General features: G+C 38.2%; 1 protein-coding gene across 1 annotated transcript in view; it reads left to right on the top strand.

Moving 5' to 3' along the window:
* Positions 1-24,720, top strand: part of LOC115418377 (serine/threonine-protein kinase TNNI3K) — a 29,669-nt gene extending 4,949 nt beyond the window's left edge. The window contains exons 7-25 of the mRNA XM_030132816.1: positions 673-811; positions 1,570-1,714; positions 1,812-1,916; positions 4,009-4,103; positions 4,215-4,364; positions 5,060-5,143; positions 5,232-5,288; positions 6,379-6,471; positions 6,552-6,609; positions 6,703-6,897; positions 9,171-9,275; positions 9,378-9,430; positions 11,822-11,874; positions 12,505-12,637; positions 13,867-13,976; positions 17,426-17,485; positions 18,073-18,242; positions 21,081-21,157; positions 24,053-24,720. Of these exons, the coding sequence (XP_029988676.1) occupies positions 673-811; positions 1,570-1,714; positions 1,812-1,916; positions 4,009-4,103; positions 4,215-4,364; positions 5,060-5,143; positions 5,232-5,288; positions 6,379-6,471; positions 6,552-6,609; positions 6,703-6,897; positions 9,171-9,275; positions 9,378-9,430; positions 11,822-11,874; positions 12,505-12,637; positions 13,867-13,976; positions 17,426-17,485; positions 18,073-18,242; positions 21,081-21,157; positions 24,053-24,132 (1,962 nt within the window). The 3' untranslated portion in view covers positions 24,133-24,720. The remainder of the gene's footprint in view (positions 1-672; positions 812-1,569; positions 1,715-1,811; positions 1,917-4,008; positions 4,104-4,214; positions 4,365-5,059; positions 5,144-5,231; positions 5,289-6,378; positions 6,472-6,551; positions 6,610-6,702; positions 6,898-9,170; positions 9,276-9,377; positions 9,431-11,821; positions 11,875-12,504; positions 12,638-13,866; positions 13,977-17,425; positions 17,486-18,072; positions 18,243-21,080; positions 21,158-24,052) is intronic.
* The last annotated feature ends 961 nt before the right edge of the window (positions 24,721-25,681 follow it).

Raw genomic sequence — 25,681 nt, forward strand, 5'->3', positions numbered from 1 at the left:
AGACAACTGTACTGAAATTTAATTTCATTTATTTATTGAATCTTTATTTACCTAGGTTGGTCCCATTGAGATGGGGGATCTCTTTTTCAAGGGAGGCCTGGCCAAGATGGCAGCAATGCAGTCACATCATTACAGTTTTACAATAATAAAAGCATTTGCTAACAGAGAAAAAACATATACAATCAGACAAAACATTTACAGACCAACAGCCTTGATCCCAGAGTTTTAATTCTCTCTTTAAAATCACTCAAAGGAATCTATGTGTAGATGGAGCTCAGACTGAAGCTTGTTCAAGGTATCAGGAGCTGAAAACCTAAAAGATGTTTTCCTAATTCAGTCCTTATCTTTGGAACACAGTTTCAAACTGTTCATTTAAGTAAAAATGCTTTGTCTCTTCTAAGATCTAGTTGAGCAGAAATACCAAGAAGTATAATTAAATACAAGTTTAAGTTCACATCTGGCCAGGGATGAAAAATGAAAATGAACCCTGTGGGCTATCTGTGTCTCATTTACAGTTTCTCATGTTTCTGTTGATTGATCAGCACTGTCCTAATCAAATAAACCAATAAATCTACATAGAAATACAAGTCATTTAAATTTGTATTTGAGCTCACACAATCCTTTTATTTTTTCTTCACTATTGGTCAGATGTACTCTTCCTGCTTCTTCCAGGTGGCAAAACTGCTGTTGAAGTTTGGGGCTGATGTGAATGCCAGTGGTGAGGTGGGTGACCGACCGCTGCATCTTGCTGGAGCTAAGGGTTTTCTCGGTATCGTCAAACTCCTAATGGCTGATGGAAGCAAAGCTAACGGTTAGACCTGAGACGAAAGCATACTGTCAGTGTTGTATAAAGTACTGGAAAGTTAAGTAGAAGTACAGGTACCCTACCAAAAACTTTCTTTGGTAGAAGTTCACCAAGTGAAATGTTACTCAAGTTAAAGTCTTCAAGTATCTAGTATTTACTGTACTTAAGTATGTTAAGTAATCTGCAATTAAATGTACTCGAGTAATGAAAGCAAAAGTACAAGTAAATGTTAAGACCAACCAAAGGCAGACAGAATATTGAATATTCTGCTGCTCACATCAACAGAGCACCGACAGGTTGAGTGTGGACCGTCATTTGTACTTGCATGTTATGTGATTAGGCACAATGTCAAATCAGCTTCCTGACTTTGTTGCAGTCACAGGTAATCTCAGCGGTGAAAACACCAAATTTCCTTTGATTTCTTTTTTGTAACAAATAACGATACTGTGCATTAAAAATGTATCAAAGTAGAAGTATGCAGTTGAGTTAGAAAATGTAGTGAAGTAAAAGTGAAAGAAAACAGAATAAAAAATACTCACTAAAGTACAAATTCTCCCAAAATATACTTGAGTACAGTAGTGAAGTGTTATTACTTAGTTACTATACAACACTGCATACAGTACCTTCCTACATTCAGTTGAAGTTAACCTGAGTCATTCATCTTCCATCCACCGTGGCTCAGCTCCACTCAGAGGTCGAAGCTCTGTGGGTTGGTTTCCTGGATCCCTTATTCACGTGCCTCTGACTCTCGTGCTCCTTTACAGTTAATGCCCAGGACAACGAGGATCACGTTCCACTCCACTTCTGTGCTAGATTTGGTCACCACGAGATTGTGCGTTTCCTTCTCCAGGGCAACTTTGATGTACAACCTCACTCTGTCAACATCTACGGAGACACTCCATTACACTTGTAAATGTTGTAAATGTTTATGCCGTGTGTACCGTACATCATGTTTTCTGGTAAATGATGAACAGGAGCTGAGGTATTAAATGCTGTGTTTCATCAGGGCTTGCTATAATGGAAAGTTTGCAACAGTGAAGGAGATTATACAGCTTTCTGGTACAGACAGTTTGTCAAAGGAGAACATATTCAGCGAGACGGCACTTCACAGGTATGTCTAACATCCTGTCTTCATTTAGTTATTTAAAAGTTCAGTGTGTGAGATTTAGGAGGATCTAACTAAAGAACTTAAGGATGCTTTCATCATTGTAAAAACATGAGAATGACAGTGTTTTTTGTGACCTTGGAATGAATCTTTTATATCTACACAGGAAATGGGTTGCCATTCATGGAGAACTTGTTGTATTGCCGTGTTTCTACTCTGAACAGACTCTTCTGCTTTTTTAGCTTTTTAAGCTGATAGACCACGAGCTATTGTGAAGGCACTGTATCTGGCGTCTTCATCACCCTCTTTGTCGCTGTCTCCGTCATCGTCTTTGTTGTCATCTTCATTTGCATTTTTCAGACATTTTATATGTAGCCTCCTTGTGAAAACATCTACAAAATTTGTTCAAAGTTTTAAGAAATTTTGGCTTTTTTTTTTTTTTTATACAAATTTTTTTAAAAAAATGTTCCTTTACTTATAATGGGCCATATTTTCACTAAATTTAATCAGTTGAATTATCTTCCAGTGAAAGTACCACCCACTTCTATTGGGAGATTGGATCTCCTGCATCAAGACCACAGGACTCTAACGTAACACTAGAACGTGACAACCTCACAAATTCAAATTATTGATTCTTAATAGAACATGCTAGTGAGATACAGGGCCATTGGTCCTATTTTTTTCATTTTCTAGAAAGCAGCATCAAGTGTCACAGTGTGTTACTGCCGACTATGTTGTGTGCACCAGTGTACCCCCTTTACAAAACCCCAAAGCAAACACTGAGCCTAATGAGGGACTTTCATGTTTTTTGTGGCTGCTGTGGCGGTGGATAGGGGAGGTTCACTGGTTCAATCATTGACTGTATAAAGTCATAAGAGAGAGGAACCATTACATCACCCACTGGTGGCTGAACTGCTGGCCATTGCCATATTGGCTTTTTGGAGTCAGAAGTGACCCTGTTTGGACAAAATGCACAGAACTACTAGATTCCAAGGGGTCAGAGGTCAACTAATACTTGGTGCTAGCTGGCCAAATCAGACTTTATCAAGTATTGCATATCGTTAGCCTCATAGCATGATTGCGCAGGTCATATTTCTGGCCAAATTAGGATATCTGTATAAAATGAATCAGCAGTATCAGGAAAATAAAGTTATACAAATATCAAAATTTGGCCAAAAATATGACTTGGGCAATTATGCTATGAGGCTAATGATATCAAAGTCATTTTCTAGTCTTGTTAGGAGAACATATCAAACACAAGTTTGGTCTAGCTGTCTATCAGTAAACAAGTGGTGCCAGGCACAACAAACCCCACCCCTCGCATGTATTGTAGCTTATTTTGGCATCTGATGTCATCATGCCTACGCGTGTGCTGATGTCAGCATATTAATTTGCCTCTATGCCAAGTTTGAAGTAAATTGAAACAAAGTTGATATTTTTATAGACATTTAAAATTTCGCCCATTGTAAGTAATGGAAAAAAAAGATTTGAAAAAACTCATAAAAAATATGAACTTTGACCTACTTTTCCCAAAATGTAATCAGATCTATTCTGGGTGCTAGAGTGTTAACGATCAAACAAACAAACAAACAAACCAACCAAAAACAATACCCCTTGCCTCTCCTTCGGGGAGCGGAGGGAAAATGTATTATATATAATAAAAGAAACCTCCAAAAGTCCAACTTGCGGTTGACAGACCTGTCAATCAAACACAACACTCATCATAGCCCTCTATTTGACCTGAGATCTGATCAACAGAGCAAACATTTAAAGATGGACCAGGTCACTTTTTAGGGGGTTCAAATAAAACAAACAATACTAGAAGGAGTTCTGGAAAAATGTAACTGACTTAATATTTTTAGAGAGAAGTTAGAAGAATAGAAGTCTATGGAAGTCGGGCCTTTTTGCAGCTGCCTCCAGTGGCTATCAGTGGTATTACAACTTTAAGATACTCATTGGCTTCATTTTGAAACTTGCTCCCTGTTTACGATCAGCTTTTCCTCTGGATGTCACTAAACATCACACATTGAACCTTTCAAATGAAATACAATGTTTAAATTGCCTGTTTCTCTGAAGTGACATTTTTTTTGTCTTACAGTGCATGTACTTATGGTAAAGATCTGGAGATGGTCAAGTTCCTGCTTGACCAAAATGCCATGAGTATCAACCACCAGGGAAGAGATGGACACACAGGTTCCCTTTAAACCACTGGAACAGAATTTGTCACCAATGTGGTTAAATAAAGTTAACTGCACATTATCACTCTTAATGTGTGTAAATACTAAACACTTGGCGGCTGTCTAGCTCTGCACAGTGCCTGTTTCCATGGTCACATCCGTCTGGTGCAGTTCCTACTGGACAGTGGGGCGGACATGAACCTGGTGGCCTGTGACCCCAGCAGGTCTAGTGGGGAGAAGGACGAGCAGACCTGTCTGATGTGGGCTTATGAGAAAGGTGTGTTTGCAGGATGGTGAGTTTGATCCTGAGATTTGAAGAGTGATCAAACGAGAACCTAATTTAGGTACATATTGTACAAAGGTCTTCAGCCAACAGTATGTTTGTGGTTTTAGCAAAATTCATATGAGATGTATTTCTCAGCCTCTGTATCAAGATACAACTGGAATTTACAGAAAATATGTAACAGCATTTTAAAAGGAAAAAAAAGATTAGATTTATATAGTGCTTTTAACTTTAAACATACTCAAGGCACGTACATTGGATCCATTATTCATTCACTCACACATTCACACTCTGGTGATGGTAAACTACATGTGTAGCCACAGCTGCCCTGGTGTAGGCTGACAGAAGTGTGACAAATCAAACAAATTCAGACAAAAGTGGTGATATTCAGTGTGACAAACTTTTGCACTTGTCTTGATGTCTTTTTGCCGACATGAGATTTATTTTAACTTCAATAATCTTGCAATAATCCAACTTTTTTTTACTGGTTCCTCCTCTGTGGCTTTTATCGTAGTATCAGAGTCTATTGTGCCATCTTTTGATTCTCATATGTTTTAATCATTTGCATAAATTTCCTCTGTTTGGGTTTATCTAAATTAAGAGTCTGAGAAATGACTATGTCTGCTGATTACAACACAACTAAGTCAAAGTCCTTTGCTTGTAATCTTTCTTGTGTTTTCCTCTTTCAGGTCATGATGCCATTGTCACTTTACTGAAACACTACAAACGTCCAGATGATTCCCCTTGCAATGAGTACTCCCAGCCAGGGGGGGGTGGGTGACAGCGATGAAGTGAAATTATGTGTGAAAAAAGCACATAGTGACTGCGTTAATCTGTCTGAATATTCTGACTCTTTTCCAGATGGCTCCTACGTTTCTGTCCCGTCTCCTCTGGGAAAGATCAAAAGCATGACTAAAGGTAGTGAGGTGGACTGAAGCGTGGCATCTTTCCCACACTTCACATCCCTGAGAGATAACATGATGACACAGTGTGTTTGTGTGTGTGTGGCCAAGTGAAGGGGCTTTCAGTTGCTCATAATAACACTTGGCTGCGTTCCTTCTCTGTGACGTCTCAGCTGGTGTGTCCATCTGTGTGATGTTCACATGTCATGTCTTAGGAAGCCAGAGCCTGATATGAGTATTTTATTCATATTTCCATCTGAGTTATAGGAGTATTATCAAACCTGTCTTGTGCAGATTCAGTTAGAAAGGTGGCACTGAATTATAGAAAATCAATTCAGCGCATTATTACTTTGTGTGACAGTGGGAATGCATTAAACTAAGTTGTAACAAACACTGTTACCTAACATTAGTTTCATTATTGACTAATCTGTTTAATGTCAGAAAATGATCGGTTTTTCCCAAAGCTCAACATGTGTTCAAAAATGTTGTTTGACCTGTAACTTCTACATCTTTGGTTTACAATCAAAAAACAGGAAAGAACCCCCCTTTTTATTTATTTATTTATTTTTACAATTGCTGGTGATTGATTATAAAAAAAAAAATACACATTCACTTCATAGTCACCAATGAACTGATTGACAATTGCAGCTCCACACTACACTGCACTGCAAAAAAGACATTTCAAGAAAGTAAAGGGCCTAGATTTTAGGAAATAAATAAAAATTAAATAAAAATGGTCTAAAATTTTTCTTTCACACTGTAATCACATCTTCTTAAACACAACGTTGGCTTGATATCTTATGCAGCCAATGCTGAGATACATTTGGCCAGTATCAAACCGAAATTACTTTTATAATGTCCTTGAAAATTCATCCATGCAGTGTGTTTGAATTAGCATTTATTCTTCTTGTTTTACTGTTTTATGGTCCATGATGGTCTTTGCGATGCTGACGCTAACTTAAACCAAGTGTCCTACAGTTTTTTTCTGAAGATAAGACACAATAACCTGGTTTTATTTGACTATATGGCTGTTTTCTTTTTGGAGCTGTTTTTACAGTGTGCTGTAAATCTGTTTATGTGATGAAGACTCTCTCTGTCTGTCTCAGAGAAGGCAGAAGTTCTCCTTCTCAGAGCAAGCCTCCCTTCTCATTTCCACCTTCAGCTGTCTGAGTTGGAGTTTAATGAAATTATTGGATCAGGTAACTCTCTTTTTCTGTGTCTTAACTACTGTGCTCCCTAAACTGATGATATCCTGACCTCAGATGTTTTTCATACTCAGGCTCCTTCGGGAGGGTCTACAAAGGCAAATGTCGAAACCAAATAGTCGCCATAAAACGGTACTTCTAGACTACAGAGACAACCACAGAAGTAATTTTGCACCCCCTATCTATCAAAGGAACCTCATGATTCGATCATTCTTCACTCTGTAGCTACCGAGCCAACACGTACTGCTCTAAATCAGACGTGGACATGTTCTGCAGAGAAGTTTCTATACTCTGTCGCCTCAACCATCCTTGTATCATCCACTTTGTGGGAGCATGTCTGGACGACCCCAGCCAGTTTGCTATTGTCACCCAGTATATCTCTGGAGGCTCGCTGTTCTCCCTGCTGCATGAGCAGAAGAGGTGAGTCCTCAACCCTAATGCATTAGACCCACAAGCGTAACATAGTATAGCGTAACATAACATAACATAATATAGCATAACATAACATGACATGACATGACATGACATAACATAACATAGCATCGCATACCCTAAGATAACATCGCAAACATAACATAGCATTGCATAGTAGCGTAACATAGCATAGCATAGCATACATAACATAGCATTGCATACCCTAACATAACATCGCATACATAACATAGCATTGCATAGTAGCATAACATAACATAGCATAACATAACATAGCATAACATACATAACATAGCATTGCATACCCTAACATAACATTACATACATAACATAGCATTGCATAGTAGCATAACATAACATAGCATAGCATAACATGCATAACATAGCATTGCATACCCTAACATAACATTGCATACATAACATAGCATTGCATAGTAACATAATATAACATAACATAACATAACATTGCATGACATAGCATAGCATAACATTGCATACATAACATAGCATTACATAGTAGTATAACATAACATTGCATAACATACATAACATCGTATACATAACATAGCATTGTATACCCTAACATAACACCGCATATATAACATAGCATTGCATACCCTAACATAACATCGCATACATAACATAGCATTGTATAGTAGCATAACATAGCATTACATAACATAGCATAGCATACATAACATAGCATTGCATAGTAGCATAAGATAACATAACATAACATAACATACAGAACATAGCATAACATAACATAATATAACAGCATAATATAGCATACATAACATAACATAGCATTGCATATCATAGCGTAGCATAACATAGCATAACGTAACAGATGATTTTAGCTAGTTTAGCCTAACCTATCTTCATATTACAACATAATAACAAAGCCTAAAATTATATAGCATGGCACAGCGCAGCAGAATATGACATAACAAATGTAATGTAACACCACAATGTTAAACAAAATGTAATGTAACATAGAATAACAATTTGATGTAGCAAAGAGTAAGTAAAAATTAAAACAAAGATCTAGAAAGTAATGAAAATTACTCAAGAGGTCGCAAGCCTTATGTTCAGACCCTTGGAGACTCAAACTGCTTTGGAAGCAGTGAATTCAAGAGCATTTCTCTTAGATATTCAGCCAGAAAACATCAGAAAATATCAACAACGGATGTTTGAGTGAGTCAGTGAGTTTTCCACAACACATCCTGCATTGCGCCTGTTTAGCAATTAAAGAAATTACAAAGTTATTTAGTCTGAAAAACAAGAGGACCTTTACTTTGGAACAGTTACAGGAAGTGTTGTTTCTATGAACAGTGTACATTTACTAACCACTTTATGTCTTGTGTAGTACACGTACCAGGTGTGATAAAGATTCATGTATCGATCAGTGAATGAATTCACAAAGACAACTGAGTGTGTTTTACATAAAGGAAAGGAACAATCAGGATAAATTAGGGTAATTAACAATAAATAAATCAAAATATTAAAACATATAACAAAAGAATTTACAAAAGGCACTTATACTGAAGTGCAACATACTAATATAAAAAATATGAAGCAATAAATGAGATAGCCTAATAATTAAAGTAAAACAATAAACAGTAAGAATACTGTTGATTCATGAAAATTGCAAATAAGAATATTAACTTTACTCATGGATATTGATGTTACACAAAGTATAAGTTGTGTCAGTATAGAAGTATAAGACAGTATTATTGTTACTATATTTTAGAATTGTGTTAAAAGTAGATCTTGGCTGGTTTTTATTGATCATAAACCTCCAACATTATTTAAACCTCCAGTTCAATATTTCAAAGCAACATGACAAAATCTAAGCATATAATATGTGGTTTTATTTTCCACACAGATATTTTATCACAGTTGATTCCTCCCTTGTTAAACTGTGCCAAGTAAAGCAAACTGATGTATTAAATGGTGTAAATGCCATTTGATTCACTTCGCAGAGACCATATGTTAACACTGAGATGTAAAAAGACCCCAAACAACTTTAATGAGCCATTCAGTGTCTTAGTGGATTCAGGTGATTGTCGTCTCACCAATCACTCCTCCTGAGGTGCAGAGCCATCATTGATCTAGATGAAGTGTTCTGCTAACTGTGTGCTCAGGTGCGGTCTTTATAGACTGCCCCCATCGATCTGTGTTAAGTGCTGCGTGTGATTGGCAGGGACCATTGATCCGGCACTAAGTGGCTTCTGTTTTAATGATGTGTCACTGGACAGGCTTATCGACCTGCAGTCCAAGCTCATCATTGCCATCGACGTGGCCAAGGGCATGGAGTACCTGCACAACCTCACACAGCCTATCATTCACCGGGACCTCAACAGGTGGGACACACACTGATTGTATATGTGGTGGGAAGCTATTGGCAGACTGAAATAACTGCTCCCAATGATCAGTTGTTTTTTTTTTTTTTTTGCCTCTTCCAGTCACAATATTCTGCTCTATGAGGACGGACATGCCGTGGTGGCTGATTTTGGAGGTAAAGTAGACAGAAAATGAAAGCTGCATGAACAAGAGGATTCATGGTAATATGACAGAAACCCAACAGAGTCAAACTTTACAACAGAAACCTTTGAAAGGAGAAATAACAAAACAGAACAAACAAAAGCTGATTTCAGGAACTTATTTTCTTTTAGGTTTTACTTTTTCTCTTATGGTGGCTAATTATGCTTATGCAGCGCTTTGTTTAATTCTGGTGTTCCCATCCGTCCATCCATCCATCCATCCATCCATCCTCTGAGCTGCAACTACACCCTGATAATGTTATGTGCGGCTTTGTTGTTGTTTTTTAATTTATTATTTTTAATACCACAACTTCCTCATGTGCCCATATCACACCAAGACAACTTCTCTCCCGACACTATTTTGCAAACATACCCCCCTAAAACCCCGGGAAGTAAAAGTTTTGACTTTTTTTAGCTTACCAGCCAACAGGCCGTAAGCTATTGTCGTCATGCGGCCTCCGTCGGCGTCGACGGCGTCTGTTGTCGTCGTCTGTCGTCGTCTGTCGTCCGTTACAAAAATTTCAATCATCTTCTCCGAAACTACAATTCCGATTGACTTCAAACTTGATATACAGCTTCTTTATGATGATGTCAACAAAAGTTAGTGAAATTATTTCAATCTGGATCTGATTCTGGATTTGGTGCGACTTTGAAAAATGTTCCCATTATAACAGATAGGAAGTGGATTGATCCAATAAATCAGTAAGTATCAATGATATCAAGTTGGAATTTGAATTTTTTACTGATCTGATCGAAATATGACCAAAACATGGGCTATTGCTGTAATATAATACATACACATAACTGGGTGATGATAAATGGCATCTGGATACATTTCCCAAAGCTTTTCATTTGGGTGGTAAGCTACAGGGCCATTGGTCCTATTTTTTTTAACATTAAATAATTGCCTTGATTAGAAACAGCCTGATGGAACAGTTTTTTCAGATACATTTTTTATTTTTTTATGGAATGTTCTTTGCAGTGGATAGCATTTTATTTTTCTAAGCAAAGTTGTGAAATTCTTGTCCCCTACAGAGGTCAAAAATGCATTTCTGGGTCTTAGGAGGATACTGTTTCAGCATCCTTCGGCCAGTGCTTCCCCAGAACACATCAAACAATGCAGATAACTTTTGTCCACTATTCCAGAGTGATGGTTGAATGTGTCAGACCTTTCTCCAGCACTGGTGCAGAGCTAATGAAGTACATTAACTAACATTGCACAACAACACATAAGACAGGAGGCAGGCTCCATTAGGTTAATCATTTAAGTCTCATCATGTTTTCTTGACCTGGACAAATAAAACCCGTGTTTCAAAGTATTCTTCTCCAAGCTTGATCCCATCAGAATTATGTTCCTCACCATCCTTCGCATTAGCTATTCATTCTGTGGCAAGAAGATTAAAATGTTCAAATAGTCATCTTTCCATTAAGAGACTTTTCAACTTCTTAATTTTCCACTGTAGAAAATCAGTCTTTCAGCAGCCAAAAAGCAGAAGACAACTATTTTCCTGCCTCTTTTGGACCCTAATATGTAGCCCTATTGGAGAAATACTGTCTTTCTGACTTTTTGCTTGAGCCACCATTACATATTGCAGACACTAGTGGCCACTGTTTAATTGAATATTACATCATCTTTCTATTTTAGCATTGAAGGCATTGTATAAAGATAGGTATACACAGAGACAATTATACAAAAATATAAAATCAAAAAATATATGTCATGAAATTTGTTAAGCAAAATTAAATAAATGCCAAAGTATCAAATATACACACATTCAAGCCCCTTGAAATTCCTTATAATAAAATATAGTTCTGATTTAAAGCCACAGTAGGCAGAAAAACAGGATTAGTAAATGTAAGAATATAACAATACACCCCCTCCTCCTCCAGCTCTGTGTCACTAATAAGCATAAACTCACAATAAACACAAGTGATACAAGGCCTTTTCATGCTGCTCTGACAAACTGAAGCTTAAATATAGAAACATTAGTCATACCACCTGTCAGTCACCTGTTTTTATATCCCCCCTCTGTGACGGGTCAAGAGTTTCTGGAGAAGCTGAGAGGAGAAACACAAAGGTCTCGGCTCCTCCCAGTCGTCTCCTATTACCATATGCTTAAACTTAATCTGGAATTTGTGCCAGTTTTTGAAGCTTTAATAACTGATTTACACATATCTAACTACTACTGTAATATAGCTAACACTGAAGTTGGTTTTCAAATGCTTTGTTTTTTGTTACTCTTTCACTGTTCTATCAATCTGAGTTCACAGACTCAGCTCATTATACTGTATGTGACTCTGCACTGTTAACACTGAAGGTTCCATCACTGATAATGACCACTTCCTCTCCTCCCATTCTTATGCAGAATCTCGATTCCTCCAATCTGTGGATGAAGATAACATGACCAAGCAGCCGGGGGTCAGACCTGCTTCCTCTCTTTTCGGTTTTTGATTGGATGTCACATTTAAAACATAAACCTGTATATCTATGACAAGCTTTTCCCCAACGCTGATAGTGTATACTGTGTTATTTTGTGTGGAGTTCGAGCCCGTTCGTGCATCTGCTGGCACCTGCCATCAATTATCCACCAGTTTAAAAAAAAACTGCCATCATGCAGATTTTGTGTCAATGTGCTGACTCATCACTACCCAGAGTGCTTGGCCTGCAGTTTAGTGTTAAGTGTGCTACATCTCCTGGGAGCTGCCTGTTGTGAGGAACCACTTGCCCTTGCTGGGACGCAGTGTTTACGGCAGTAATTGGGCTTCATTTTGTGTGTGTGTGTGTGTGCGTGTGTGAAGGACTGACTTAATATCTTGAAATACAGTGAAATTATATGTTTTAAATCCAGTCTGCAAAATGAAATATTTACAGGAAGCACAGCTAAGTGCTTGCCTTTCTTTATGTGTGTTTATTTGCATATATATATATATATATATATATATATATATATATATATATATATATATATATATATATATATATATGTATACATATATATATATATATATATATGTGTGTGTGTGTGTGTGTGTGTGTGTGTTTGTGCAGAACTTGCGCTGGATGGCTCCTGAAGTATTTACGCAGTGCACTCGCTACTCGGTAAAGGCGGACATGTTCAGCTACGCCCTCTGTCTGTGGGAGCTGCTTACAGGAGAAATTCCCTTTGCTCATCTGAAACCTGGTAATTTTCCATTAGATATAAATGGTTGTTGTTGGTCTGTGTTAAAGATTTAATAAGAGTTTTTCTGAACCCTGACTCTGAAGCCAAGCACACAGAAAATGACTTGTTGCAGGCAGTGTTGGAAGAAATATTCATTTAGTAAAACTACTAATACCACGATGTGAAAGTACTCCACTACTTTAAAGTAGTACTTCTGTATTCCAATGCTTGCTCAAGTAAAGGTAAATGAAACTGGTCGTAGGGTATAAAAAGTAGTCGTGCAGTAAAATGGTCCATGTCAGTGTTTTACTGTTATATATGATGTTACAGATTCATTTATGAAAACTTTCATCTGTGTGATACATATTGATGTTGTATGTGTTTAAGGTTGAACCCATTTAATCAACAGCAATGCATCATATTCTGTATGATGATTTGTTTTGTGCTACAGTTGTCCTTTTAGAACCAAGTATCTCTAAAAGCTCAGCTTAGAAAACAGCCCTGTTTTCAGCTTTGTGTCAATATTACAGTGAATTCTCCAGAGGTTTTTAAAGGGTGTGTAAAGAGTTTATTTAGCCTAAAAAAGAGGACATCCATAATAAATGAATAAAGATTTCAGTCTTCATCCAGTTTATCACAGACATTCAAAATCAACATAAATGGTTTTCACTGGACAGGGATTGGAAACCTCATAAGTAATGGAGGTAACGTTAAGGCAATAATATTTAACTAGTGCGTTGACCCGAGGGGATCTACTGGTTCTACATGTGGTAGTTTTTATGCTGTTGTGTGTTCATTCATGCTGTGTTTGTTCAGCAGTCACCGACAAGGTGTTCTGGGTATAGCAATGTGATTGTAAGGCTATTGTATTCCAAAATTACTAATATCTCCCAAAATGTTGGTCCTATCAACTTGCCATTTTTGCTAGTCTGTTCCTTGAACAAAAATACATAAGTATGCCAAACTGCAGCAGTCAGCTCTTGCTGGATTTTGTGTGAATGCCGAGACACACATACATGCATGCACACATGCACACAGAGGCCACTTGGCTTTTATAGTGTAGATGGGGAAGAAGTAAAAAGTTGTATAGTTGCATACATTGGTAAAAGTACCTCATATTTATACATAAGTAGTAGCATTTTTACTACTAATTAGATTGAGGACATTTACTTGTTTACACTAAGTCATGACTCACTCAGGTTTTAAATGGTTTAAGGCTGATGTTAAAATGTTCCTGTTGTTGTGTTCAGCTGCTGCTGCTGCAGATATGGCCTATCATCACATCCGCCCACCCATCGGCTACTCCATCCCGAAACCCATCTCTGCCCTTCTGATGAGAGGCTGGAACACCTGTGCAGAGGTACAGGACCTGGAATTACCCTTTACCATTATAATACAAGGCCTGATAACTTGATTTCTATCAATATATGTATAAACGAGTAGGGCACTTGGAGATTATTATTAAACCACAAACAGAACATGAGTTAGATGAGATGGAGATGAAATGAGATGAGATGAGATGGGATGAGATTAGATTAGATTAGACTTCATTGATACCACAACAGGAAATTCAATGGTCAAGGCAGCAACAGAATAAAGTACAAGGAAAATTGTCCATGCATAAAGATAGTGCAAAAAAACCATAAAAAGATAATAATAATAAAAACTATACAGACTAATATACATATTTACAACAGAGTGGAATTGCAAACTGTCAGTTACTTCCTGTGATTTAGTCAGTCAGTATATCTTACAGTTATAATTAGTTTATCACTGCAGCAACTTTTGCATTATTTCTGCTGGTAGACAGATGGACACGACTGATTATATAACCTCCCTGGAAGAGATAAAACAGTGTTTTAAATAATACAAATTCCATTCACTGTGTGCTGCTGTCTGGTGTGCCAGTGGCTGCCACTGAAATAGTCTAAAACCCTTTATTGTCTTGAACTATGTTGACCCACTGATGCTGTAAAAGACAGGTTAGTTACTGTAGGATGCTGAGTCATCTCCTGCTGCTAACACATGCAGCAATAATGAAGAAGACCGACATTTCCCCAGATGATGCTTAACTGCAGACACTTATCCAGTATGATCTAAATGGTCCTCCCTTAGAGCGGTGTGACGTTCATCATTGGCCTGACTTTTTTTTTCTTGTTCTAATTAAGACACGGCCAAGCGTGTTGGCACACCGCTCCCCCAGTGCTACCTTTGTTTCCTGTTTTCAGCAGCTAGTTTGGATATCATCAAAGTGCCTCCCCTGGTAATAAACTCGTCCCACTGCCACCTTATCAGGACACTTTCTAAAAACAAGATCATAATAGGTATTTCATGTGCACACTTCTCTCATGTTCCCTGTACTGCACTGTACATTGGTTCACATGGGACTGAAAAGTAGGACATGCTGCTCTGTGTTTACAGCCTGTGGACAGAAAAAACACTGAGAGCTCAAGTCAAGTCCACTTAATTTAAATAACATTTTAATAAAAGATGCAGCTTCACATAACAATTAAATAGAATATTAAACAATAGACAATACTGTTTTTGTTGATTTTTTCTAATGATTCAACAAGACTTTAACATTACCAAAGACAGTGCAAGTAATAAACAAACGAACAAATAAATGAAGGAGTGATTAAAAAATGGCATCACATTACATCAGACAGATGCCAGATTAAGCCAGATATGATGCATGTAGCCTGTACAGAGTCTTAAGAACTGGGGTAATGTGATCCATTATCACAAATCAGAATTAACATTTAATGAGACTCTAAATTCACTTTGTGACTCCTGTCTTTACCTGTTTGCCAAAACCTCCAAGTATTGACTGTTGTTTTTGTCTAGAGCTTCCTTTGGTCCCATTGCATGAAGCCGTTTTTTCTTTATTTAGCTTTAAAAATATAGAAATGTACAACTGTGCATCATCAACATAAAAAGATAAGTGACATGGTTAAGCCTGCAGCTAAACTGATTTTTTTTCAGTAGGATAGAGTATTTGAAATTGCAATTATGTAGTTTTTAAGGCTCATTAAAGGAGCTGTATGTAAGAATTATGTTCCAAGTAATTATAAAACGGCCCTGCGTGTCACCAGACATTAAGGAATCATGTTCTTTTCAAATATTGATATCACTGACAGTGGTAGTCCAGCCAGAATATTTGCATTTGAAAAGCTAAGTAGAAGCCCATAAATACAGTTTATATTGTCATTTTGTGTTTTGGCCTGATGCTCCACCCATCACCTATCTCCCAATCAGCAAGTCAGTGGTGTTTCGGCATCCAGGTTGGCTGGAGTTATTTCCACTGAGCTGCAGCTGGAACATTTCTGATCACAAGTGTCTGACGTTACTAAACCTAAAAGGCCTCTTATTATTCCCAATTACATTGTGACAAAGTGAGAAACAAAACAAGGATATGTATAGGAGATGCTTTTGAAACATGGAGACGGCTGAAAGTGGAGAAGTATTTGAAGTCCGATATCCTCTCTCACCGGTGGCCCTAACCGGGCGGTGAGACCACAGCTTGGGTGAAGAGACTGCAGCCCGGTATTTATACCAGTGTAGGACTTGTCGCTTGCCATGGTAGCTCCTTGTAGTAGACGCTCATGCTGGATCTGGCAATCCCTAGTCTGGGGAGACAGGGAGGGGATACCATGTGCTACAGTATTTTGAATGTGATTGCAGTACTAGTATTGGCCACAAACCTACATAGGACTTCTTTAAAATCTGTCAAACTCTTGCAATAAATATATACGAGGGGGCTTCAAAACGTTTGTTGAAAAAGAACATGTCCTTGACATGGTTTAAATCGCATTGCCCTCAGTTTTTCACAGATGAACTTAAAGGCCGTATCCAGTGTATTGACCCAGATGGAGCATATGTTGAAAAATAAACATCATAACTTAAACCATTTTTTCCAACTGTCCTTTTTCCATGAACTTTTTGAAGCCGCCTCGTAAACTGTATAAATATGGATGCTAATGCAGTTTCCTCACAATAAAGTCCAAATCCACTGGTGACAGGAGCTGCCATATTCTAAATGTGACCCCGCATGGAGCTGAACTCTGCAGTAGAGATGTGGGGACATGACACCCTCAGGCCCACCAGGGGTTGGATTGGTTCATCAGGACCATCATTAGTTATTGCAGCTGTCAATCACCCATATTTACAACATTAAAGTACAAACCAATAATAAAAATGAAATCTCTCTCATAAACTCATGAAATCAGAATAATAAGATAGTAATCCCCAGAGGGAATAATAACAGATGTGTGTTTTTGTTGAATTACATAGAAGAGGTGGGATTTAAACTACAGCCAGCCACCAGGGGGAGATGGGGTTGTTTGAGCTTCACTTTTTAAGGCTGTCACTGTGTCTATCATAGATGCATATAAACATAAAACAAATTTAAAAAACAGAATTAGTTTCCATATGTATCTGTATATTTATCTGTATATGATACATATGCAGGTTTGTGAATGACGGATCGCTCTTGTTTTTTCCTGAGGTTTCTTTCATTGTTGTCATGCTATTATTCTTCACTTATGGTTTTGTGTTTGGTGTTTTGCTTTCACTTTAAAGCAGACTGAGGTCAGTTCTTGACCGCTGTCTGTGAAGTGATGTATAATTGAACAGCTCCAGGGTCAGCGGTGCTGTTTGTTCTCTTCCAGTGAGGCCAGAGATCTAAGGGCTTCCTCTGAAACCGTTCACCTCTACTTTATGTGTGGGTGGACGACAAAGAGACGACCATACAGGAAAGTCACAACATAATACAGCTGTGTGTTAAAACAAAAAAGTTGTTTTGTCCTTCAGGACAGACCTGAGTTCTCTGAAGTTGTTTCCAACCTGGAGGAATGCCTGTGCAACATTGAGGTAAATATCAATCCAACTTAAATGCATTAACCCATAAAGACCCAGTTCTACTTTTGTGGCAAGTGATTTATCACCATTTATTATAAAATAATTCTCTGTATTTTGCATTTTCCAGTGAAAATCAGGTATTTTCCAATATGTAATATATTGATCATATAGATGTTCATAAAAGCTCAGATTAAAGTTGAGGGTTAGTATATCAGTAACAGAGAAAACTGAAGAAAAAAAAATTTTTTTCAGTAAAATCTTTCATTAACTGAACATAATCCCAGTGTGTCCATCCACTGTCATTGATCCAACTCCATGGGTTTTACTGGTGAATCGATGTCGTAGAAAATGACAGTGTTTCCACGTTTACTCAAACACAGCCTCTGAACGTCCAAATAGGTCATATCTGATGACCATGAAAAGATGACAAACTGCATTTTACACCAATTATTTCCATGTATTGATAGGATTGGTGGATCAACAGGTATTAAACAGTTTAGATCAGTAGATGGTTTTGGTTGGTGGTGGATGTTTGTGTCTGTATGGGTTGATATCATACTCATATATAAAAGTATACAATTCCATTCTGTGTTATGCAGCTGATGTCTCCAGCCTCCAGTAACAGCAGTGGTTCCTTGTCCCCCTCGTCGTCCTCTGACTGTCTTCTGGCTCGAGGAGGTCCCGGCCGAAGCCACGTGGCCGCCTTGCGCTCTCGCTTTGAACTGGAGTACGCTCTTAATACCCGTGCCTACGCCTTCTGGACTCAGAGGTACTCAGACTACTCAAGCACCTCCTTAGACAGGTGAAGGTCAGGGGGCACCGCAGTAATTTACTGCACAAAGGCCTCGTTCACACGCACCCATTTACAATTTCTTTAGCATGTGTAAGTAATACTGTGGAGAGACTATTTCAGTCGCTGAAAAGCCACTGAGGGGCTGCTGTCGTGACACTGGTAAATGACAGGGGCATTCAATAACTGCTCCATCAATGCTCACTTTATTTCACATACTCTGCTCATCTATTGCTGATTCAGATGTCCATAATAACAAGCACAATTAGAAATAAACCTGGGTATTAAAATGTTGATTACCACAATATATTTTTAGACTATGATAAACATTTGTCTTTTGTCTTTGGAATTCTTTTATTATTTTTTTTTTCATTACTAGCTTAATTAAACACAAAACTTTTCAATGTTTTTTTTCCATACTCTTACTCACACACCATTGACAGAGGAAGTGGTAATAATATTGATTATTCATTACAATGACACCTTTCAGTAGGTTGGATTTATTTGACAGCAAGTGGACATTTAGTTGTTGAAGCTGATGTGTTGGAAGCAGCAACATAAGGAACTGAGTGACTTTGACCAGGTCCATATTATAACGGTGATGACAGGGTCAGAGCATCTCCACAACTGCAGGTCTTGTTGGGTGTTCCTGGTCTGCAGTGGTTTGTACCAACCAAAAATAGACGAAGGAAGGACATCCCAATCTCAGTTCCAATCTGTGGGACGTGTTGGACTAATAAATGTAGTCTATGGAAATCCACTTCTGTACTTCCAGGATTTCAGGGATCTGCTGTTAACATCTTGGTCCAGATACCAGAGCACACCTTCAGAGGTCTGGTGGAGTCTAGGCCTCAGGTCAGCGCTGTTTTTGGGAGAAAATGGGAAAGTGGTAATAATGTTCTGCTCCCATAGATGCTAGACTGGTTGAGATTCGGCCATTGTTATTCAGACCAGTTTTGTTTGGTAATAACCACTTTACCCTGGGAATGACCAACAAGATCTGATCCAATTCAAAAGTCATTTCCTCTTTTTTAACCTTTGAGGATTACATCAAATGCAGACTAAATCAATATTTAAAGTCCAGACGAAAAAAATACAGCATGTCTCTGCATCTGATGGCCTTGAAGACAGCATTAAGAATTCAGACTTGCTTGAAATAATAGAATAGAATTTCTGCAGTTGAATATAATATCTGCAATTGTTTCAACTCATGGTTTCAACTCACCAGATACAATAAATTATAGTATCTGCTTTGGTAATCTTTGTAAATAAAGACCGGAGTTATTGCGAGTCACTGCTGATGGCAGTGACTGGCAATAAACTGTCATGTTCAGTCCTGTGTAAAAGTCTTATGCTGCCTTCATGTGCCACCGTGAATAGTAACATTCATAAACCATTATGTGCAATCCTGTGGCAAAGTCTATGGTCCGCGTCGATGTCAATACAAAACAAAATGAGTGCCATTATATTTCTTCCTAATCTTCCAGTAAGTTTAGCTCAGCTCCCCATTTTATTAACTCTACTGTTTCTAGAACCCGTGGATTCCCACGAATCAATGTGCTAGTTTTGCTTTCAGTCACATACGGTATTGGCCAAACGTTTCCGGAATGGCACAATTTGACTCATAAATGTGCATGAATGTAATTTATTTGCCAACAAGACTGAAACCTACAGAGCAGGTATAATTCTTCAGTGCACCTCAGTAATATATCAAAAAAACATCTTAAATAAATGATGCAATATTTCTGTCACTGCCAAAACATTTGCTCATAAATACTGTAGAGATGTCAATCACATATTTAACCCAAATGTACGATTGGATCAGTCAAAATCATGAATGATGTGATACATTTTCTATATCCTATAAACCCAGTCCGTTCACAAACAGAATTCTTGTTTTTTGTCAGACCACATGTGTTACAATGCTTCTGAGAAAACAACGCTTAAACTATTTACGTGTTTTTCACATATTGTCATCAGTGTAGTAGTAACAAAGGTTTAGCCATGTTCACTGAAGCAGCCTTATTCACAGATTCTGTCATTCTTTTTACAATGACTGAGTGTTTTTCTCTGACAGAAAGTTTAACAGCATGTCTGAGCTTGTTCTAATGAAATGCCTGTCTCTTGTTTTGTCACTAACATTTACAGCTGATACTCAGTGCAACAGTAAGCACCGGAGTTGCTCAGAAACCGAAAAGGAAACAAAGGAAAGCAAAGGCGATAAAACATGCATGGTATTCTGACCAAGGAGGAAGGCCGCTATTAGACGCCTGGCTGTGAGCCTCTGTATTCTGTGTATGTGTGTTTGTGTGTGTGTGTGTGTGTGTGCGTGTGTGTGTGTGTGTGTGTGTGTGTGTGTGTGTGTGTGTGTGTGTGTGTGGTGGGGGTTGGCTCTTGGTAACAGTCACTATGAGCTCAGTAACAGTAGGTGGGTTATCATGATGTGGCAGCGGCAGTAGTGCCCTGGAACGCCACCAAAATGTTCAACTAATTGAAACACACTGTATTGAACAGATTATCCATATTCATTATTGTTTTCAGTATAATCATGAGACTTGGGCATTCTATGAACCTCTGTGTAGATTGTTTCTGTAGTCTCTCCATCAAACCTCGCATCAATATTGCAGACTGTATACCGTAGCAGAGAAAGTGAGAGCAGTCTGATATACGGTCCCCTATAAGATATTGAATTACACTTGATCTCGTGTGCCTCCATGTACAGAACATGCCCTGTGCTTCTGGACTGGTATCATTTTTCAGTAGAACAGTGTATAGAGTCATTCATTTGAACTGATTCAGTGTATTTTAACTTTACAGTGGGCGGCGCGCATCTGGAGGTCTGTCACTGGAAGAGCTGAGGAGGAGCATGCAGTTCTCACCTATTGATCGAAATGGTTTGTGTGCAGATGACAGCGTACTATTGTGACTCTGATTAGTGACATTATTGAAAAGCAAAGGTGTAGGTTTGCAAAGTGTCTAATGCGGGGGTGTCAAACATCAGGCCTGAGGGCCAAAACCAGCCCGCCAAAGGTTCCAGTCCGGGCCACAGGATGAATTTGCCAAGTGCAAAAATTATACTGAAGACAAAATTGCACCAATGGTTAAGGGTGTCAAAGTCAGTTTAGTGAGCAGTATTCTCAGTGGTGGATCTAGAAAACCTTACATGGGGTGGCAATGGGGTGGCAGGATGGCATGAGAACGTCCTCAGTGTGCTATGTGGAATCTCCATGTATGTATAAGTGGAGTCAATAACACTTTTAAACTATTTTTTGAATTGTTATGCAATCGAGTAGAAATTTGCTTTATCTTCAGTTTTATCATAATTATGAATAAAATAACATACATGTAAAGCTTTATGTAACTAACCTTATAAAAAGAAGGCTTTTAGTGAAAACATGCTATTTTATTGAGTAACATGCTATGTCACTGCACTGGAATCTGTATGGAAAATAAAACCACACCACGTGGACCAGCTGAAATAAGGCTGGATCCTCTGACTCCCCGCCACCACTTTCTCCATCTGCCTCCTCAGCATCTGCTTCTGTCCCTCTGTCACAAACCAAACCCTCCTCATTTTCATCCCTCACATTGACATCATCTTCTTCCTCTTCTTCACTTCCTTCCTGGTCTGTTCCTCTCTGTGGCCTTCTTCAGCTCTGACCCTCCTGGTTTCTCTACCATTCTTTCTCCTCCTTCTCTTCCTCCTCCTACCTCATTTTTCCCCAAAATATCTAGTAAAGATGTTATTTTTACTTTTTCTTTTCATTGTCGCTGCAAATGTCAAGATATAAAAATTTCAGGGTTAAAATCCTTGTATTTTTCTCACTATATTTGTTATTTTCCCAGTTTGACAGTAAGGATGTAACCTGCTTTAACTGTTCAGGCTTATTTCTACAATATTGATCACACTGTGACTGAAACTTAAGCGCCTTAAACAGTGACCTTCTGAATTCAAACATGCCAGTTTTACATATCTAAATGCTTCATCGACTGTTTACTATAGTCAGCTGACTAACCAAAGGGGTAAAAACTCCAACAAATCACACGCGAGCGAGCCACTTTTGGCAAATGATGAATGAACGTACTGAACCCTTAGTGTATATTCCATTCGTTACATATTTAACTCTACTTTAATTTTGTGTGTTAGGGAAACTGACTTCACCTGGTTAAAGCTGGACGGCTCAGTCGCTCTACTCTGCCAGGTCACAGACTCTGTTTCCACACACACACACACACACACACACCGTGTGTGTGGCACAGGAGGCTCGATTGTTACATAGGCTTTGCGTTTAATACAGGGGCGGAGCTAAGTATTTAAGGGGCCCAAGATAATTTTTAGAATTGTGATTTTTTTGGTGAAATCATCTTTTATTTCAATACTAAGAGGCTTTTGGGAATAGTGATGATTTATTTTTGTTTAGTATAGTTTTAAATAAAAAAAATATTAAAAGTTAACATAAAGTTAGGGGGGCAGCCAGGGGGACAAGGTTCTACAATGGGGGGGGGGGGGGGGGGGCAGCTGCCCCCCTTTGCTCCCCTGTAGGTCCACCCCTGGCAGATCTACAGAATATCCTGTTACTAAGGCTGCGTTCAGACTGCAGGCAAATGTGGCCCAAATCCAATTTTTTTGGCCCATATGTGACCTGTATCCGATCTGTTAAGGACAGTTTGAACAGCACAAATTAGATTTTTTCTAATCTGACCCGGGCCACTTTCATTTATGGTCCTAAATCCAATATGTATCTGATATTTTGAAATGCGACTTCAGTCTGAATGGCCAAGTTGCATTTATTTGACCTTTACGTCATTGAAATCCAACAAACATTACAATTCTGCATCCCAGGAGTGTTACTTCCGTAAACACAGCACATGCCTGCGTGGTCACGTATTATGTCAGGACCTCTTTTGCGCATGCAGGTCACTTCAGGGTTGCACTCAGTTCATACTCAAAACTGATAGAAGTTACATTTAATGTGAAATACAGTCTACTCTCGTTATACCGCCAACTTCCGTTCACGGCCAAATTGGCGGTATAGCGAAAATGGCGTTACAACAGGTTGAGTCCATAATGTGCATGTCTTTACTATATGATGTCTATGCTGCCTCCGTTAACCCGTTCTAATTGCGTTTCTAAATAAATCTTGATTCTGTTATGTTGTAAGGGATCATTTAAAGTGGGGAAACATTTTAAGCATTATTATACCGTGTCGGGAAATGACACCCCATCATCTTGAGGCTTTGGCTTAATCCCACGTCCTCTTCCCGACATCCTGACCTACTGAGTGTTCTGCGATAAATGAACGGTGGCCGTTCCGTAGACCTACTCGTAGCTTGTCGCGATCAGCGTCTGGTGCGTTTGTTTCAGTGCATTGTTAAAACTTATGTGTACTCGATGGCAATCACGCTGGCGGTATAACGGTCGGGAAATCAATGGTATAAGTGTTGCTTGTGCATGGAACTGGGCTGGCGGATGGCGATAGGCGGAAATGGCGGTAGCTAATGGAATAATGCATTGGGGATTTTTGTGCAGTGGTTTTGGTCGGCGGTGAGCGAAAATGGTGGTATAACGGCGGGCGGTTTAATGAGAGTAGACTGTAGTAACAAGCACACAAAAAAACTGGATTTCACCAAGAAATCGAATTGTGCATTAAAACCTGCTGTCTAAACGTTGCCTAAATGTTTTGTGCCTTTGTAGATTCACATATTATATAGTATATATTATGTAGCATATAGTATGTAGCAGATTGTATATATATAGTGTATCACTGTTGCTCTTTTGTCTTTTCCAGGTTATGTGTCTGATCCCATGAGCACCATGAGGTTCTGCTCCACCTTCAGCAGCAGCGGCAGCTTCGAGGACAGCAACTAATGCTACAATATCCTCACTAATTCATGTCTTCATTACCTTTTTTTGCGACTAACTTCAGGTTTAAATGTTAAGTGTGTGTGTGTATTTTGTTGAGTTCAGAGGCCAAGTTGCACATTTTAACCAAGTGATTAAAACACTAAAGGCTGGCATTAGAGGCCATATTTGTGTCTTTTCTGAAGTTTTAATTTCGCATCCACACTCAGGTAAAGACGGTGATGACCTTAAGACTTAAAGCCATCCACTATAAAACAGAAAAAATGAGAGGACGTCCATAGTAGTTCAACCTGGTGAACTCTGGAGGTGAATACTCCCTCTGTCGATATAAACAACACACATTAGACCGGTCAATGTATAGATTTTTAACAGAAGTATAGGTCATCTCTACCTTTTTGTGCAACGATGGAATCCCAGTGATCCTCACAAGTCCATATGAAAATTCACAGATCATTTGTTATAGTACAATTTGGAGGATGATGATTTTTGTGTTTTTTCTTTAGCTGTTAGTCTGATTTTTATCATAAGCTGATATCTGAGTCTAGTGCTTGTACATTTTTCTTTTTCCCTTTTTGTACCTTGTATAAACATTAAATAAAAATAAAAATATTTGGTTTAAACATGATTTACAAACACCTCTGCTTTCCACTAATACCAATAGGTTTATCTTTTGCAATATGTAAAAAATTGTGTGAATTTCTCTTGCACTTTTTAGAATGTTTACATACACTATTTCCTTTAAGTTGGAATAATTTTATTTTGAAACATATTCCTCTTTTTATTTCTTTTGAAACACATTAGTTATCACCTTTGACCCGGTGTAATGATTTCATACTGAGTCCAAGTTACATTTTATCTATTTAGAATAAATCACATTTTCACAATAATTTCATGAGAAGAGATCAAAATATTTTATTCCAACTTTAATGGACAACAGTGTATTTAGAATACTGGTCAAAAACCTGAAATGATTGAAAAATATAAGGTTTTCTCATGGGAGAGTCAAAATGCTGCAAATTGTCCAAAATTATGCAGAAATCAATTCACAGATCACACACCCATACAGTTCTATCAGCAACAGTGTATTTGTGTTTTTTGGGTCAATTTACGTTTGTCTGACGTAGAAGTAGTGAGTATTTGTTCAAATCCCCTAACATCTACTTGTTTTGTCAAAGAAAAAGGGCCAGTAATCATTTCACTGCTGTCATTTAATTGCTTAATCACACAGAAATTCTGTCACTGAATTTTACATTGAATTATTTTTTTTAATCAAAGAAAAAGACGAAACATCACAATTCAACTCTAGCCATTAAAATCTAACTAGGTTTAACTTACATGTTTCTTAAAGGAGGTAGCATTAGCAGCAAATAAATACAGTGATTAGCTTTGACATTCCATAATGTTGCAACAAATGTTCTATAAGATGTAGTTCAGTTCATTATCGTAGCCTTTATTAGTGCAGGTTTCAGATCTTCCGTAACATAAACACAGTAATATTTATCGGTCATGTCTCCATTGTATTGTACTGGTCAAAGCTCAACTATGGTATCATTGT

This window comes from Sphaeramia orbicularis, chromosome 4 (genome assembly GCF_902148855.1).
Source record: "Sphaeramia orbicularis chromosome 4, fSphaOr1.1, whole genome shotgun sequence".
NCBI lineage: Eukaryota > Metazoa > Chordata > Actinopteri > Kurtiformes > Apogonidae > Sphaeramia > Sphaeramia orbicularis.